Source organism: Sesamum indicum, linkage group LG4, assembly GCF_026168435.1.
Source record: "Sesamum indicum cultivar Baizhima isolate 11 linkage group LG4, ASM2616843v1, whole genome shotgun sequence".
NCBI classification, from domain to species: Eukaryota; Viridiplantae; Streptophyta; class Magnoliopsida; order Lamiales; family Pedaliaceae; genus Sesamum; species Sesamum indicum.
Window position 1 is genome coordinate 17,194,208 of NC_142660.1, and position 15,677 is coordinate 17,209,884.

A 15,677-nucleotide genomic window follows, 5' to 3' on the forward strand; every position below is an offset into this window, starting at 1 on the left:
TCATTCTTTGATAGTATGTCCATAATCTTTATGGAAGTGACAGTATTTGTCGAAATTGGGGCGAGTAAGACCATCCCTAGTCGTACTAGTCCATGCTAACAGGCCCTTGCCCTCCATGGTTATGAGCAATTGAGTGATGGAAGCGTTCAAAGGGGTATACACGGGGTTTGTCCTTTGGAAGGGTGATCTGTTATCCTCGTATTCCACCTTTGGTTTTTTGGAGGGGACCTCCTCTTTGAATTTTGTCCTCTTCTCAATGCGTCTTTCCTCTTGGAAGCCTGGGCATCCTCCAGATTGATATACTTTGTGCCTAGCTAAGAGAGTATCGAATCTTGAGGTAGGTTTCTTAGCTAAGGATTTGGAAAAATCCCCGTCCAAAAGTCATTGAGATAAAGCACTAGGCTTGACCTCCTGTGTGGCCGATGACACCTCTAATGCTGCTGTGTTGAATCGATGGAGATAATCCTTTAGGCACTCCCTTCCTTTTGCGAGATTGAGAAGAGGCTGAGCTCCGTCTTCCAGTGTTTTCAGCTACTAGCAAATTGGTGTAGGAATAAGGACCATAACTCTTGGAAGCTCTCAACTGCTCCTGCTGGCAGTTGGTTGAACCACTACTAGGCTACCCTAGAGAAAGTGGTAACAAAGACACGACACTTAATCCCGTTAGTGTAGCGGTTGAGGAGGGCCGTTCTTGAAGCATGACAAGTGCTTTTAAGGATCGGTAGTGCCATTGTAGTCTGCGATAGTAGCAGTTCGGCAATTCAAAGGGAGCTCATCCATTATGGCTCCCTCAATGAAGAGAACACCTTGCTGCTCCTCTAAGGGTGTTCCTATAAACTGGTACTAGATATCTTTGAAGCCCCTTTCGAAGGCACTCCAGGCGAACGAGCTATTGGGGAGGGACACCCTCCTGAGGTTGCAAGGGTTGGCTTTGTCATCCAAGGGCCACAGGTTCACGGGCAGGGGGCACCACCTCCCCCTCCTCCAGTATGCCGGCATCTGGCGGGACTACCACACTGGCTGGTGCTATCGCCGCATTTAATCTCGTATAGCCACCATGATCATCTGTTGTATGGTTCTTAACAATCTAGGGGACAATCCTCCTAAGGACGTGTCCGAGGAGGTGTTGTTGATGGAGGTTCAATCAAAGGATCGACAGGTTTAGAAGATCTAGGGACGTTGTCCCACCAACGGAGGCCAGGGGTGCTACGGGCACAACCTGGAAAACCTAGGAGTTACCTGTCTGTTCCACGGCAGGCATTTCCATTAGTACTCACGTCATAGTTCTTTGATTCCCATAGATGGTGCTACTTGATGCGTTCACATGGGTCCAATCAAATGTGATTTGTTCTCTCTTTGTTGGGTTAAAACGTTCACATGCTCGGGAAAAGAAACTTGGAGAAAAAGTGTTATTACTTATGTACCTAAGTTAGTCTTAAATTTTGGTAAAATGATACTAAAAAGAAAAAATAAGAATGAATTGAGATAACGTATGATGAAAATATTGTAAGTAGTATAGAGATATGATAAGGATTGCTTATGAGTACTTAAAAAATTCGTCTCATGTCTAGCGGGGTTGAACTTTCTTTTATAGGGGAGGTCACCCAACCTGAGGGGGGTCTGGCATTCGTGGATTGAGGGAGGTGGTTGACAACGGATAAATCCTCTTTGTCACCCTTATCTTACTGGTCAACGAATTTTGTGGGAGTCCTTCTTGATCAGGAGACTTCAGCGGGATGAGGAGTCTATTACCCTAGGAGTCTGCCCCTTGGGTTTTCTTGTGGTGCCTGGTTTAATGAAGGTCTTCCAGTAGGGCAGACGAGCTGGCTGCCAGGCTGAATCTTGGGTTTCCTGGATATACCTACTCTCTGGACTACAAACCTTCTTAGGCTACAGACGACAAAAGGGGCTGAAGAGGGTCCCTTTGCGCCTTTGTTAACATTGGGTCTTCTAACTATAGCTTGTTGGGCTAGGAAGTGGGCTTGATTTTTGGCCATTGGTATGAAGCCACATAAGATATTGCATTTATCCCTTTATAAGTACAAAATATACATAATAATGTGCAAAAGTAAAATATTATATTATTTTTTTTTTATTATTTTTCGTACAAATTCTAATGGAAGGGGGTCAAGTATAAACAAAGAATTCTTTGAGGGGTATAAGTGCAGTTTTAAAACTTTTTTGAGGGAAAAATATAATTTTATATTTTTAGAAGGGTTCTGTGTGTAATTAACCTTCACTTTTCTTATAAACCCACCCCAACTAAATAGAAAAGTGAGTGTATAAGAGAAGTAAAAGTAAAAATGGATGCATAAAAATTGGTGTTGGTTAGGGAGAATAGATGGAGAAGTAAAACTTGATGTATATGATACTTATCAAGAGTTCAATTTTGTTTCTATCCAAAATTGAAAGGAAGAGTGAACGTATAAGACTAAAAAGACAAAAAGAGATACATTTTATTTTTATTTACTCTATTACTCATATACATAATTTCCCTCTAATTCTTTTTTCATTCATGCTGATATTACCAGTACATAATCTTTGAAAAAAGATAACTAAATCACTAAAAAAAGTGTTAATGTTTAAATTTAATTTCTCTATTTGAGTGCATTGGTAATAATTTTCATTTTATTTAAATAGAATAGTTTGGAATAAACGAATAATACTCATCTTGATGATTTTTTTGTTAATAAAAAGTAGGAATAATTACACTTTCTTGTCCTGAGGTTTGCTGTAATTACACATAGACCCCTTGTTGCTTGGAAAATTACATCTACCACTCCAGAGATTTTCTTTCATCTAACAAATAAGTTCCTCCATTAGTCAAAATTCACAAAATTTGCTGATATTGATAAAGAATAAAAAAAATCTATTTTCGTCCCCAAGTGACTTATTATTGGTTTATTACAAATCAAATAAAAATTTTTATGACCAAATTACCCTCATATGTCTTTACGTATTAATGAACGTGAGGAGGTATATCTTCACTCTTATAAGGGTAGTTTAGCTAAAATAAACTTGTATTGATTTGCAATAAGTCATAATAAGTCGATCGATGCTAAATATCAATATCCATTTAATTTTTTTGTTAATATTACTAAATTCAGTGAATTTTAATTAATAAAAAGACTTTTTTTTCAATATATTTTTCAAATACCAAATAATTTTTTTTAAAAAATTAATACCAAATAACTAAAAAAAAATTAAAAAAACTATATTTTTTTTCACTTAGCTCTCCTTGTCAATTTCTCTTTTCTCTCACTTTAACCAAAGGATAGATTGCGTAACACCCCCAGTGTTTTAGAAAAATAGTGCAAAACTCCCTGTGATATGTTTATAGGAAAAAACACCTCTTTGTTATTTAAAAGGCAGCAAAATACTCCCTCTTCGTTAAAAATTAACGGAGAATGCATTTTGCATGCCTAAAATGAGAGTGAGCATCATTTTTGTCTTTTTTAGGACTACTTTATGTGTGCAAATATCCATTTTACCCTCCATTTTGACATGTAAATATATTTTAATAAATAATACATTATTGGTTATTTTAAAATATTATTTAATTCAAATATATTTTACTAAATTATATTATGTATAAGATATATTAATTAAATATTAAAATACCTAAAACTATATAAAATTTTTAAGAGTTAAAATTTTAAATTAAAAATCACCATACAAAAATAAATATACTAAAACTCATATTTTAAATTTAAATATTAATATTGATGCTTTCAAAAAACGCACATGTCCAATAGAATTGGACAATCATTCAAGGCTTGGGTTGAAACAAATGCATATCCTGAAGGAGGGGCCTGCAAAAAAGGTGTTAGCATTTTGACGCCCAAATTAGTATTGGATTTAGATTGAATAAAGTCAGAAGTAATTAAATATGATTGAAAATTGAGATATGGTGAATAAAGTTGGTGAAAAGTACAAGAATATGTAATACTATGCTTGTAGAGTGCTTAAAAAATATTTAGAGAGTGAGAAAGATAATTTAGAGAGTAAGAGATGTGTGAGGGACGTAAGGGGTGTCGTCTAGAGAGTAAGAAAGGTATCCCCGTATAGAGGAGTAAACCTGTATTTATAGGGAGATGTCCCCTTGCAATGGGGTTCTATACGTTTCCTTCATTTTCGCGGAGAAATGGGTAAGAGCCGTTTGGATAAGCTATGATCCTTTATCTTCTGTTAGGTATGCTTTTGAATGCTTATCTCCGAGTTAGCAGACACATTTCATCAGCGGTGAGTCATAATAGCTAAGGAGTCCAGGACTTTGGGGGACTTCCCTCGTCTACAAGGAGTCTCAGTGTTCAAGGATGTTCTCCTTACTAGGGCTGATGTGGTTCTAGGGTGGCTGTTGACCTTTGAGCTGATGAGGTACTACGTGGGAGAGTTGGTTGCTACGTGTGCAGGCCTTTTGGACGGAATATTTTGGCGGGCTTTGATCATGGTTCGAGTTGGGCCATGTTTTGAGCCTCTTCCTATTGCCAATTTATTTTTTGAGAGACACCCGTTAGGGCCGCTTGCCAAGTCCCCTTGAGCCTTCTAGGGTGTTAAGGACCTCTCGTTTTCTTCTTCTTTTGGATCATTTGGACCTTTTAAGCGAACTTATTTTTATATACATCATATATACATATATAAATATTAATTATTATTACTAACTAAATTAAATTATTATTTAATTTAAATATATTTAATTAAAGTATATTAATAAAACATAAAAGTATTCTATCAATTTTTTAAAATTATATTATTTGATATAAATAATTATTTAAATTAAATTATCATTAAAAGTATTTTAATAAAGTTTTATTATTTTTTAAAATTTTGAAAAAAATTATTTTTACTCTTTTCTTTTTTAAAAATTAGTTGCCTCCATGCCGCCGGCCGCCACCGATGCTTGGCGGCCCACCTTAGACCTTGATTGCGCAGATTGGGGCAATTAAGGGCGGCGATCGCTCCCTTATGCCCTTTTGCATTATCGTCGCCCAGTTATGAGCGACGACCCATCACCGAAGGCTGCGACAATGCGTCGTTGTTGCCTTTATTGTATGTATACATATATATTGTATTATATATTATATATATATCATTATGTGTATATAAACATAAAATATACGAAGATTATTTTAAATTTGGACCGTTGATTTTTTAACTATTAAAGATCAAAGGTTATCATAAGACTATAACAATAATTCTACAAAAAAATTCTAAAATTGTTAAACCTAATTAACAGAAGAGAAGAGTGTGCATAATTTAAAAAAAAAATTGCTTATTTTTTTAAGACAAAAAGTTTTTAACTAAATAGATAGTCACTAGTAGACTAAGAGAAAGAAAAGAAAAGAAAGAAATACGACAGAAGAAATAAGAAAGAAATGTAGTAGTCTTCTCTGAGGGTGACCTCCTCCACCTCTCCACCCGGCTGCAAAGCTCTCTCCACCAGTCTTCTCTATCTAGTTACTTTGCTCTCTTACAAAGAAAAGAAAATTAAAAAAATTGACTTACAATTTTTGCTTATAAGATGTTCTATGAAATGTCTAAGTTAAAAAACATGTGTTTCAAGTAATAATTTTCAATGTAAATTTATCATCATTTGATTTTGGTATTTGTATTTTTGAATAAAATTGAAAAAAATCATAATTATTTATATATATATATATTATTTAAAAAAATAGTTTTTAACCTAATCGAATTTTTGATTAACCGAAATTCGGTTCCATTAACCGAGATGGACAGACCTACCTTTTAGATATGTAGTGAATTACTGTGTTTTCCATAATTTTTGTTGGCGACTACAAATGTTTTTGGATTATTATTGAAGGAGGCTATACTAAATAAAAGAAACTATTTCCTAGTTCATATTTTGCCAACAAAGTTAAAAATTAATAAAGTCAGTCTACAAGCTATTCAATATTGGCACCCTACAAATGTTTTTGGTCATTATCGAAGGAGGCTTATTAATTATTTTTTTTAAAATTAATTTGGCATTTTAATGATTTTGCCCCTTTTTTGTTGCTAGAAGTACTACTTCTTGTTATTACACGAGGACAAGAATTCCATCTCAAGCCTGAAAAATAATGCAGGTAGGGAAAGCTAATGTTTCTTTCAAATGGCAAACCCGATGCTCCGAAGTCTCAGGAGAGTTTCTTTGCTTCTCAATTGTCCTCCCACTTTCAGGTATTTTCTCTCTATCTCGTGCTCGATTTTTTTGTGTATGTAAAATTCTCTGTGCATCCGTAGTGTCTGTAATAGTAATCTGCAGTGATATAGCTTAGTTCATTACTTTTTGTTATGCCTACTTACTTTTCTTCTATTATCAGGCCAGTTCTTAGGACCCCAGAACCCGTTTTTAATCTTTTAGGGCCTTCATGTCAATTGCATCAAAACCCACAAAATTCTTGGCGAGTAATTTGGCTGTGGCAAAGGAGAAGCTTCAGTCATGGGTCAGTGCGTTTGGTAATATCACCACAGGGAAAGCCAAAGTTTGAGACTCATGAAATTGAGCCCCCAAAGAAGGAGAAATGGAAGACAAAGAAAAGGCTGAAGCTTCAGAGGAAAAGAGAAAAGCAGAAGAGAAAGGCTGCCAATAAGAGAGATCCTAGAAGGCTTGGAGTCAAAGGCAAGAAGAAGAGACAGAGGTTTTCCAGTGCAGAGGAGAGAATCAAGTACAAGCTTGAAAAAGTATGAGCCTAAAACTTATGAGAGTCAATTTTTTTCTGTTTGTAGTACCATTGATTTGTATGTTATCTTGTAGGGTATCACTATTTGCTTTTCATGGTGTCTGGTTCTTGCAAAGAATTTGGTATTTGATTGTGTTGTCACTAAATTTGTTTTATTTTTCGTTTGATTTTTGTGTTCCCACACAATGTTGTGATGACTTTTTGAATGGATTGGTGTGTTTATTAATGGATATCATTTTTTGTTTTGTTGGTCCTAATGCAAAAGAAATGATCGAATAAATGTGAATGGTGTGTTAAGAACTTAATCTGGTTTTATATTGCTGTGATAACTGTTGTGCTTCAGTTTATAGTTTTGTTATTAATTTTATTGAATTTGGATGCTTACATATGAAGTACAAAGATTTTGAAATTGGGAATTCATAAAAATAAAAAATTGAATTTGGTTGTATTTAGTTTCCTAAGAGGTGCTATCCATATTGTCAATTTATGGATTACATCCCATTCAGGAAATTATGAGGGGACACGCAAAGCAATTCTTCTCTTTCCCTTTTTCCCATTGACGATCAATAGCTCGAGTCTCTATCATCCTAAAGATAGAGAGCGCTTGCATCTGTTGAGGTTTTCAATGGCTTATTGAAATACTAATCATCTCATTGTTATATATTCTAGCTTAAATGTTCTTGTTGATATTCAGGCAAGAATAAAGGAGGCCTTATTAATTGAAAGGTTGAAGAGGTATGAAGTTCCCAAAGCTCAGGGTCCTGTAGTCGAACCCCATGTCTTAACTGGTGAGGAGCGATTCTACATGAAGAAGATGGCCCAGAAAAGGTCCAATTATGTTCCAGTTGGCAGACGAGGAATTTTTGGAGGAGTTATTCTTAACATGCATCTACATTGGAAGAAACATGAAACTGTCAAGGTCATTTGCAAACCTTGCAAGCCTGGGCAAGTACAAGAATATGCATATGAAATTGCTAGGCTGAGTGGTGGAATTCCAATCCAAATAATTGGAGATGACACGATAATCTTTTATCGAGGAAAGAACTATGTCCAACCAGAAGTTATGTCGCCAGTGGATACATTATCAAAGAAACGGGTATGCTTCTCAGAATTGTTTAAGTTGAAGAAGTGTGTTCTTGCTGCATTAATGCTTAGAGCACGCTAGATTTTCTTAAAGTCTTCCTGACTTGTTTGTGACTGTGCTGCATTTGGCAGATTGTTTAACTCTTATTTTTCATAGTTAGCAGAATTTGTTGAGCTTAACTACAGGGTAGAGTTCATAAGTTCACTTTAAATGGTCAAGGATGGTTATTTTGTTGCGACACAAGCTATGTTAGGAAAGGCATATCTTGCTTTTTAATAAGTATAGTGTACAGTTTTCCTCCGTGTGGATCCGATAACATTTCATCCCCTTGAATAAATTTGTCCAGGGGGCCATAAGTAATTCTTCCATGCTTTGTAGTAGAAGAGTGCCCGAGCTTACTCTTTCAGAAATCAGGTTCAGATGCATAATTGAGGCAGTATGCTGATTTTCATGCATCTTTGATTGCTGAATTAAACTGACATGACAGCTTTTTTGAGACTCTCTGAGTCAGAGTTGACTGACCATCCTCTGAAATAAGCACCTGGGTTTCTGTAAAACTTTGCTAACCAATCTGAGTGACCCACTTTTACACAGTACGTGTCAACATGGGAAGTGAAATACCAGTCTGTCAATTGGTCTGTGTTCAGTTTCCATTTTGTTTTCTTGCATTTCTATCTTGCAAAGCATACACTCTTTGTTCCGATTTTTGTTTGCCACTATGAAAGAGTTGGTAAAAATACAGGACATGTATTCACCTGTTCCATACACTCCTATTGAATATCGATTTCCACATGTACCTCTCACATCACTTTATCTCTTCAGGCACTGGAAAAGTCGAAATACGAACAGTCGCTTGAATCCGTGAGACGTTTCATTGCTATTGCTGAGAAGGAACTAGAACTATATTACCGGCATGTTGCACTTTATGGTGATCCAAATGATAGAGATCCTAAGTCAATTCTCGACCATCAAAGGACCAACCCTGGACGAGAGAAAGCCCAGGTAACAAAAAGATTGGAAGGTCTTTCAGCAGCAGTAGATGGTTCTGATGATGAAGAGTCTTCTGAATTTGAGGATACATCTGATGATGAAAGAAAGTCTTCAAGTGATTTGGATTGTGAGGCTGTTGACATGTTAAGTGAAGACTTAGTTTCTTCTGATGATATTGCAGATAACTCATTTTTTGTGCAACAAAGTGCTGCTACGCAGTTTCCCTCATCGACTGATTACTGACATAAGTTGAATGGTAATATAAACATTTAGCAAGAAGTATGATTGTGGACTTAAATTATGAGATCATTAAGTTTTCTTGTAGGTAATTCGCTTATTTATCTGTCTTTCATTTTTGCTCTGCTTTAGTGTTGCATTGATGTTTACATCACTTAGTGTAGCGTGATTTGAAGGATTGCTGGAGTGTTTAGAGTTTAAAACTTGATTGCAGGCCAGGGGGTGGGGGCTTGCAGGTAAATTATCATTAATAAAGGATGACACAAATGAGTTGTACAGCAAATACATGCATCAGATCTAGCCAACGAGCACAAAAATGGCCTGCCGATCAATCCTGCCATGGTGTTTTCCATACTCTGAAAACTGAAAACTGCAATAGAATTAAGACAGCAGCTTTTGTCGAACTTGTTCTATAACAAGTCTAGCCAACATGCAAGGTTCCTTTGTAGGAGAACACCCTTCCTTTCGGCTTTTAGGTTAGAAAGCAATGCTTACACAAAGGCAAGGTTGAGCATATTATCTGAAACCTACACCGAGCATATGACTCAACACCTCTCTCCCTCGCTTGAGCTCTAACCTCTCCAACTCAGTCTTCGATCCTCGTTCGAGTTTCTCATATTATGTTATTGCCAAAGATGACAGACAAATGAGGCCAACATTGCTCCGTTAGTTGCGTGCAACAAGTGTTTTCCTCTCCATCGTCAAGCTGCGAGACCCTCCTCCACTCCACAAAAAAGTTAAAATCTTTTGCTCGGTGCTCTTGATGATTCCTGCAGGGAGCACAAACACAAAGGACCAATATGTACGGTACGGTAGAAGTATGGATTTATCAATTGCACTCGGCCAGCAAAAGAGAAATGCTTGGAGCTCCAAGCAGTAATTTTGTGTTCTAGTTTATCAATCAATGGCCTATAATCTGAGAAAGAAAGTTCGGCAACTACTAGAGGAACACCCAATAATGAACAGCGAGATCTCCTTTCGGAAACTGCAGAACTCCCTGTAGTGCTACCACAACAGCCTCTGCAGTCTTGGAAATGATAATACAACTTTTAGAAGAATTAGCTTGCAACTCAGACATTGTAAAACTCATCAAGCATTCTTAAGTATTGAGACAAAAGGAATAGTAGCTCGACAGAACATCTGGAGATCATCAGCAAAGCTGAGCATGAACGAACCAATCTCCTTACATCTCCAATGATATTGAAATTCCATTGACAGGGAGATTTATTTTATAACTGTGGCATGTAGCACTTCCATGACAATGACAAAGAGATAAAGGGAGATATGGGCCCTTTGCCTCAATCCTCATGCCACGGACAAAACCCATATAACTATCCATTCAACAACACTGAGTATGAGACAGTCATTACACACTGAGAAATCCACTCACAAAGTCATCTGAAAACCCAAATACCCGCGACGCCTCAAATAGAAAGCCCCGCTCTACTGTATAATAAGCATCTCGATAATCTATCTTCATAATACACCTGGGGGCAAGTTGTTGCTGATTATACCCTTGTAGCAATTCCTAAGCTAGCAAGATATTATCCTTCATCCTCCTTCCCCAAACAAACGCATTTTTTAGAGTCAACCCCATTTCTCCATAAGAGGCTTCATTCGAAGCACTAACACTTTAGATATGATTTTTTAGAGCACATTGCAACATGCAGTGGGTCAGAAATCAACAACAGTTTGGGGAAGCTCAATATTTTTCTGATCATGTGGCATTGACCTGTTTTAGCAAAGTTCCCGTCTAAAAGAATTGGCAATCAGCAATAGATACCTCAAGACCCATAACTCGCTAAGCCTTTTTAAAGAAACCTGCAGAATATCCATCTGGTCCCGATGCTTTATTATCATCCATTGAAGACACAACCTGTTGTATCTCAACATCAGATATAGGGGCAATAAGCATCTGACCTTCTGGCTCACTGACAATATCGGCAAAAAATGGCTCCAGTTGGGTTAACTGACTCGACATAGAAGTCAGTGTTCCTCCCAAGAGTTCAATTTACCTGGTCTTGCCCTTGAAACAATTCTTCATATCTATCATGAATCGATTTTCTTCCTACCCTCCGGACAACTAGTTTTTGGTAGAAGAGTACATTGGTCCGTTTCCTTCAACCAATTCAATTTTGCATTTTGTTGAAACATCTCGTGCTCCTGCTTTACAGCCTGAGCTTACACAAATCCACAAAAAAATTCTGTTTCATGCAATACATGAACTATAAACTCCTGGACAAAAAGTTGTATATCCTGCAAGTAGTGAGCTGCTTGTTGAGAGTTTAAGGACCCTTTGCTCCTCTTCATATCATTGAAAATCGATTTAAGCTTCTTCAGTTTTTGACGGGCAGAGTACACATGAACCCCGAAGATAGGCTATGACCGAGTTCTCTGCACTTTCTGTAGAAAATTAGCATCTGCCATTGGGTTATCAAAGGGGAAATAAGGTTTAAATCTCGCATCAGCCTGATTCTCTAATAGAATTAGAGGACTATGGTCCGAGGTTCTGAAATTGGAGTATAAATATGCCATAATCGTAGCAGCGAAACAGGCCTCATTACCAACCATCTGATCAAACCTCTTCCATAGACTAGCCAACCTCATACTGCAATCGTACCAAGATAAATTCTGCCCTTTCATTGCAAACGTTTGCAATCTTGCACTGTCAAGACAACCATTTAATTCGGTCATGGCCTGATAAGAGTCTAGCACGTACCACAAATCTCACGTTCATCTAAGATACGATTGAAATCCCCCATGAGGATCCATGGCCATGGGTCACTGTCCAACATTGGAACAAGTTGATAAATCTTCTCCCATAATATTCTACAACACATTAGATCATTGTAACTGTAAAAAATCGAAATGAACATGACACAGCAGATTGCTTCTGTGCAGCAAATGATGGTAGGATGTGTTTTACCACCTAAATGCATGCTCAATTCAAGTGTTTGAGAATGAATTTATTGCATTGATAATTGAATTATGTATCTTTTAGGTGAAGGATTGATATTAACCCCGTCTCAAGAAAAGAGGCACAAAAAGCCTCAAATGAAGCCAAAAAGTGATTAAGGAAAGAGAGGATAACTACTTGAGCATATGATAAGGTGTGATCACGACCTATTTAATGTGCAAAGTTGTCTGCGAGAGAGATCGATTTAGAAAGATTTTTACTGCGATTCATTTTCTTTTCTAGACGGCAAGTTGGAAGGCAAGAGGGAGGACGATTTAGCTGTTATCAAAAGGGGTGTGAAGGCTAAGATTAGTATCAAATTTTATATTCTCTTAGTTTAGATCATCTCTCCTCTTTTTCTTATTTTTAGTTTATGTTTATCTATAGGATTTTCTACACTTATATGATGTGTAGTTATTCTCCTTTTTGAGTCAAGGTAAACGTTGAACCCAATTGTTACGTTTTGAGATTTTGGTTTTAATCTGATTTCATCGAGTATTTCTTGTCTTGATTTACATCTTATGGAATGAATATTATTGATGGATATGACAATTCGATTCAATATTAATTATTCTACTACTATCCTTGAGTTCAGTGATCCGCAATTGTCATGAATGAGTGGTATGAATAGCAAGCAAATTAATTCTGTACTTCACATGATTTATTTGTAGGGACAAGGAAATTAAGTTAGATTATTGCAGCTATCTCAATAGTTTGGTCTAGATTCAACTGTTTTCACTTATGCAAATGCTATTATTGAATTGATATGGTACGTTATCGTGCCCAATCATGAGATAATAAGTTTTGATTTAAATGCTTGAGTCAAGTCAATTACACTAGGAAACACAGGAATTTATGATGACTATCCTAATATATTTCAAGGTTGAATGCTTGATTGTTAAATTAATCTTGTGTGATCAATCATTAATATAACGATCGGGTGATACACTCCCTTGGGTCAGAATTCTTCTCTACTAATTTCTTCCTCATAATTTTATCTCTGCTTTCTATTTTGTTTCTATTAGTTAGTCGTAATTCTCAATCCAACCCCCCCTATTTGGTTACTGCAACTAGACTGAGAAATTAATCTATAGTTCCCTAGGGATTAGACGTGGTTCCACTACTTCCGCAGTTTTAGGATCAGTGATTAATTTTGACAGTTTCGACAACCGGTCAAAATTTTACCACCGTTGCCAGGGAACTAGTTTAGTTTCTTAGTATCGTTGTTCTTTTTCTTCGCTTGCTAATTTTTTTTGTTTTGCAAGGAACATTTGTGCAATACTTGATATAATGCAACTGCTGTTGGCGAATATTTTTGAGGAAATTGAAGAAAGGATGGCAACAAGAGAATGGATTCCTACAATGGGCGAGAATCATGGACAATATGGATTTCCATCATATTTGGGGAGTAAATACAATAAGAGGATTTCCATCATATGATTCCTACTCTGAGTTCTATAATCTAGGATGACAAAGTCATTTAAGCTATTGAGATCAAGAGGAGCAATTTGAGACACCAACTACCTCCATCTCCTACACAAGTTGCACTGCAAACGCCTGATTCAAGTATGAGTTTAGAGGACATTGTTAAATCCCTTGCTCTCACTGCTCTTGAATTTCAACATGATACAAGGGCGAACTTGAAAGAAACAAGAGCGAGCGTACAACATTTAGGAAACCAAATCTCTCAACCAGCCACGATAATCAACAAAATAGCAATTCAAGCATCTCAACAGGTACCATTGAAAATAAATACACAACCAATTGAGAACGTGAGTGCGATGACACTCCAGAGTGGGAAGGAGCTACACACGATTGAATAAGGCCTGATAGAAGCCAAAGAAAACGAGAAGACTTTCGAAGACACTGAAACACAAAATAAAAGGTTAGGGTCTGATCTCATTCCACCTCATTTGCCTAACATTTGTGCTCTTCCCTTTCCTTATAGGTTGCCAAATCAGAGGAGGATGAGAAGAAAACCTGAATACCTCAAACAAGGTAAAAATCAACATTCCACTATTAGAGCTGAAAGCCTTGCCCTACCACTTATGATATCTCTATTTGGGTGTAAGAGAATCATTGTCCACCATAATTTTTAAGGACTATTCAAAGAGTAAAATGAACTAAAATTGGATGAAAGAGAATTATTGAGAAATTGTAAGGAGAAAATAAGGAGGTTCTACGATCTTATGATTTTAAAAAAGTTGTTTGAAGTTGGGAAGAAGGTGCTATTCTACAAATTTAACTTAAAGCTCATCCCAGGTAGTTGAGCTCTTCTTGGCTTGATCTTTTTGAAGGTGTTAATGTTTTTTTTCATGGTGTAGCGAGGATTAAAGTTTAGCCATAGGACAAATTTTCAAGGTAAATGGCCATCAATCGAAACCATAACATGGTTGTGACATCGCATTGCATTGGCATCACTCCAACAGTTGACACATTGAGAACAAAGCACTCTATTGAACATAACAACGTTAAATAATTGCGCTTGTTGGGAGGCAACCCGACCTTTTATTTGCTTTCTTTTTATTTTTTTTAGGATTTAACTTTTTAAATTCCCGTAGGTCTGAACTTCATATAAGGCGTGAGCATGCCCTATCTTGAGCCGAAATCAGGCTTTAACATTCTTGTCCCAATAGATCATTGAGTGATAAGGCGTGATCATGCCTTGTCCCATATTTTGTTCTATCTGCACGAAGCTCAAACGCACCGTCTCTTGTTGTCTAATCACGCACCACCATCCACTGACGCTATTCTTCGCCCATCTAGCCGGCTTGACACGATTTCACATTTCAAGGACATTCTCTATTTCCTTTACTATTCATTTCCTTGCTATGTGTAGTGTTTTATGCATACATTGAGGACAATGTAAGTACTTAGTGTGGGGGAGGTTTACTATGGTAGTATTATTGTGCTAATAATTGTTGATAAGTAGAGACATGATTTTGTGCTTAAGATCGTGTGTTGATGGAGGTGTTGAGCATATTATTGTGGAAAACAATTTTTGGTGAAGAAGATTTGATTTTTGGTCAACAAATTTGAAATTTTTTGAAAAACAACAGAATTTTTGTGCTTGAAATTAGTTTGTCTTGAAACAAAATGTGTGAGTTATTCTCTTGAACTGAATTTTTCGAATGTTGTCTTGTGATGTCCGTGGGATTGAAAAACTCCAATCATGCCTTCCACTACGCAGGACATAACCCCCTAATCTGGAGCTTGATGTGTAGATGCAACCCGAGCTAGCAAATAGGCACTTCTGACCGTGAAGGACCCTTTTGAATTGTAGTGCCACCCTAGCCGGTCAATTGAACCTGAATCCTTTATCTGTAGTATCCAATCTGCATCAATCTCATCAAAAGCTGCATGAATGAAGTCCTCCCACCGAAGCTCGTCACAAGATAAGACCGCAGATTCCCTTAGTCCCGAAAAGATTGAGGGTGGAGGATGGACCAGGCGGAAGGACGTAGGTCGAGGAAGCCTGGGATCCGTCATGATTCAGATTGTCCACCAATCTCTTACAAACAATTATCGATCCCTCCACTAGCAACGCCCGAGCTGACAAAATAGATAACCAAGTATGAGAACCGTGACCCTTCACATCAGTCTCAAGAAAGGAGCCATCAGGAAAGTATTTGGCACGCAACACTTGGTGCAGCAAATTGCTTGGATTAGTAACCACTCCCCATGCATGTTTATACAAGAGTACCTTACTGAACTCTTTTGGACTTCTGAA

General features: G+C 37.0%; 1 protein-coding gene across 1 annotated transcript; it reads left to right on the forward strand.

Moving 5' to 3' along the window:
• The first annotated feature begins 6,003 nt into the window (after positions 1-6,003).
• LOC105179666 (RNA-binding CRS1 / YhbY (CRM) domain protein) lies at positions 6,004-9,091 on the forward strand. The gene is made up of 4 exons (XM_011103314.3): positions 6,004-6,177; positions 6,321-6,681; positions 7,375-7,776; positions 8,587-9,091. Exons 1-4 carry the CDS (start codon positions 6,110-6,112, stop codon positions 8,995-8,997), a joined length of 1,242 nt encoding a protein of 413 aa, XP_011101616.2. The 5' UTR covers positions 6,004-6,109; the 3' UTR covers positions 8,998-9,091.
• Positions 9,092-15,677: the final 6,586 nt, after the last annotated feature.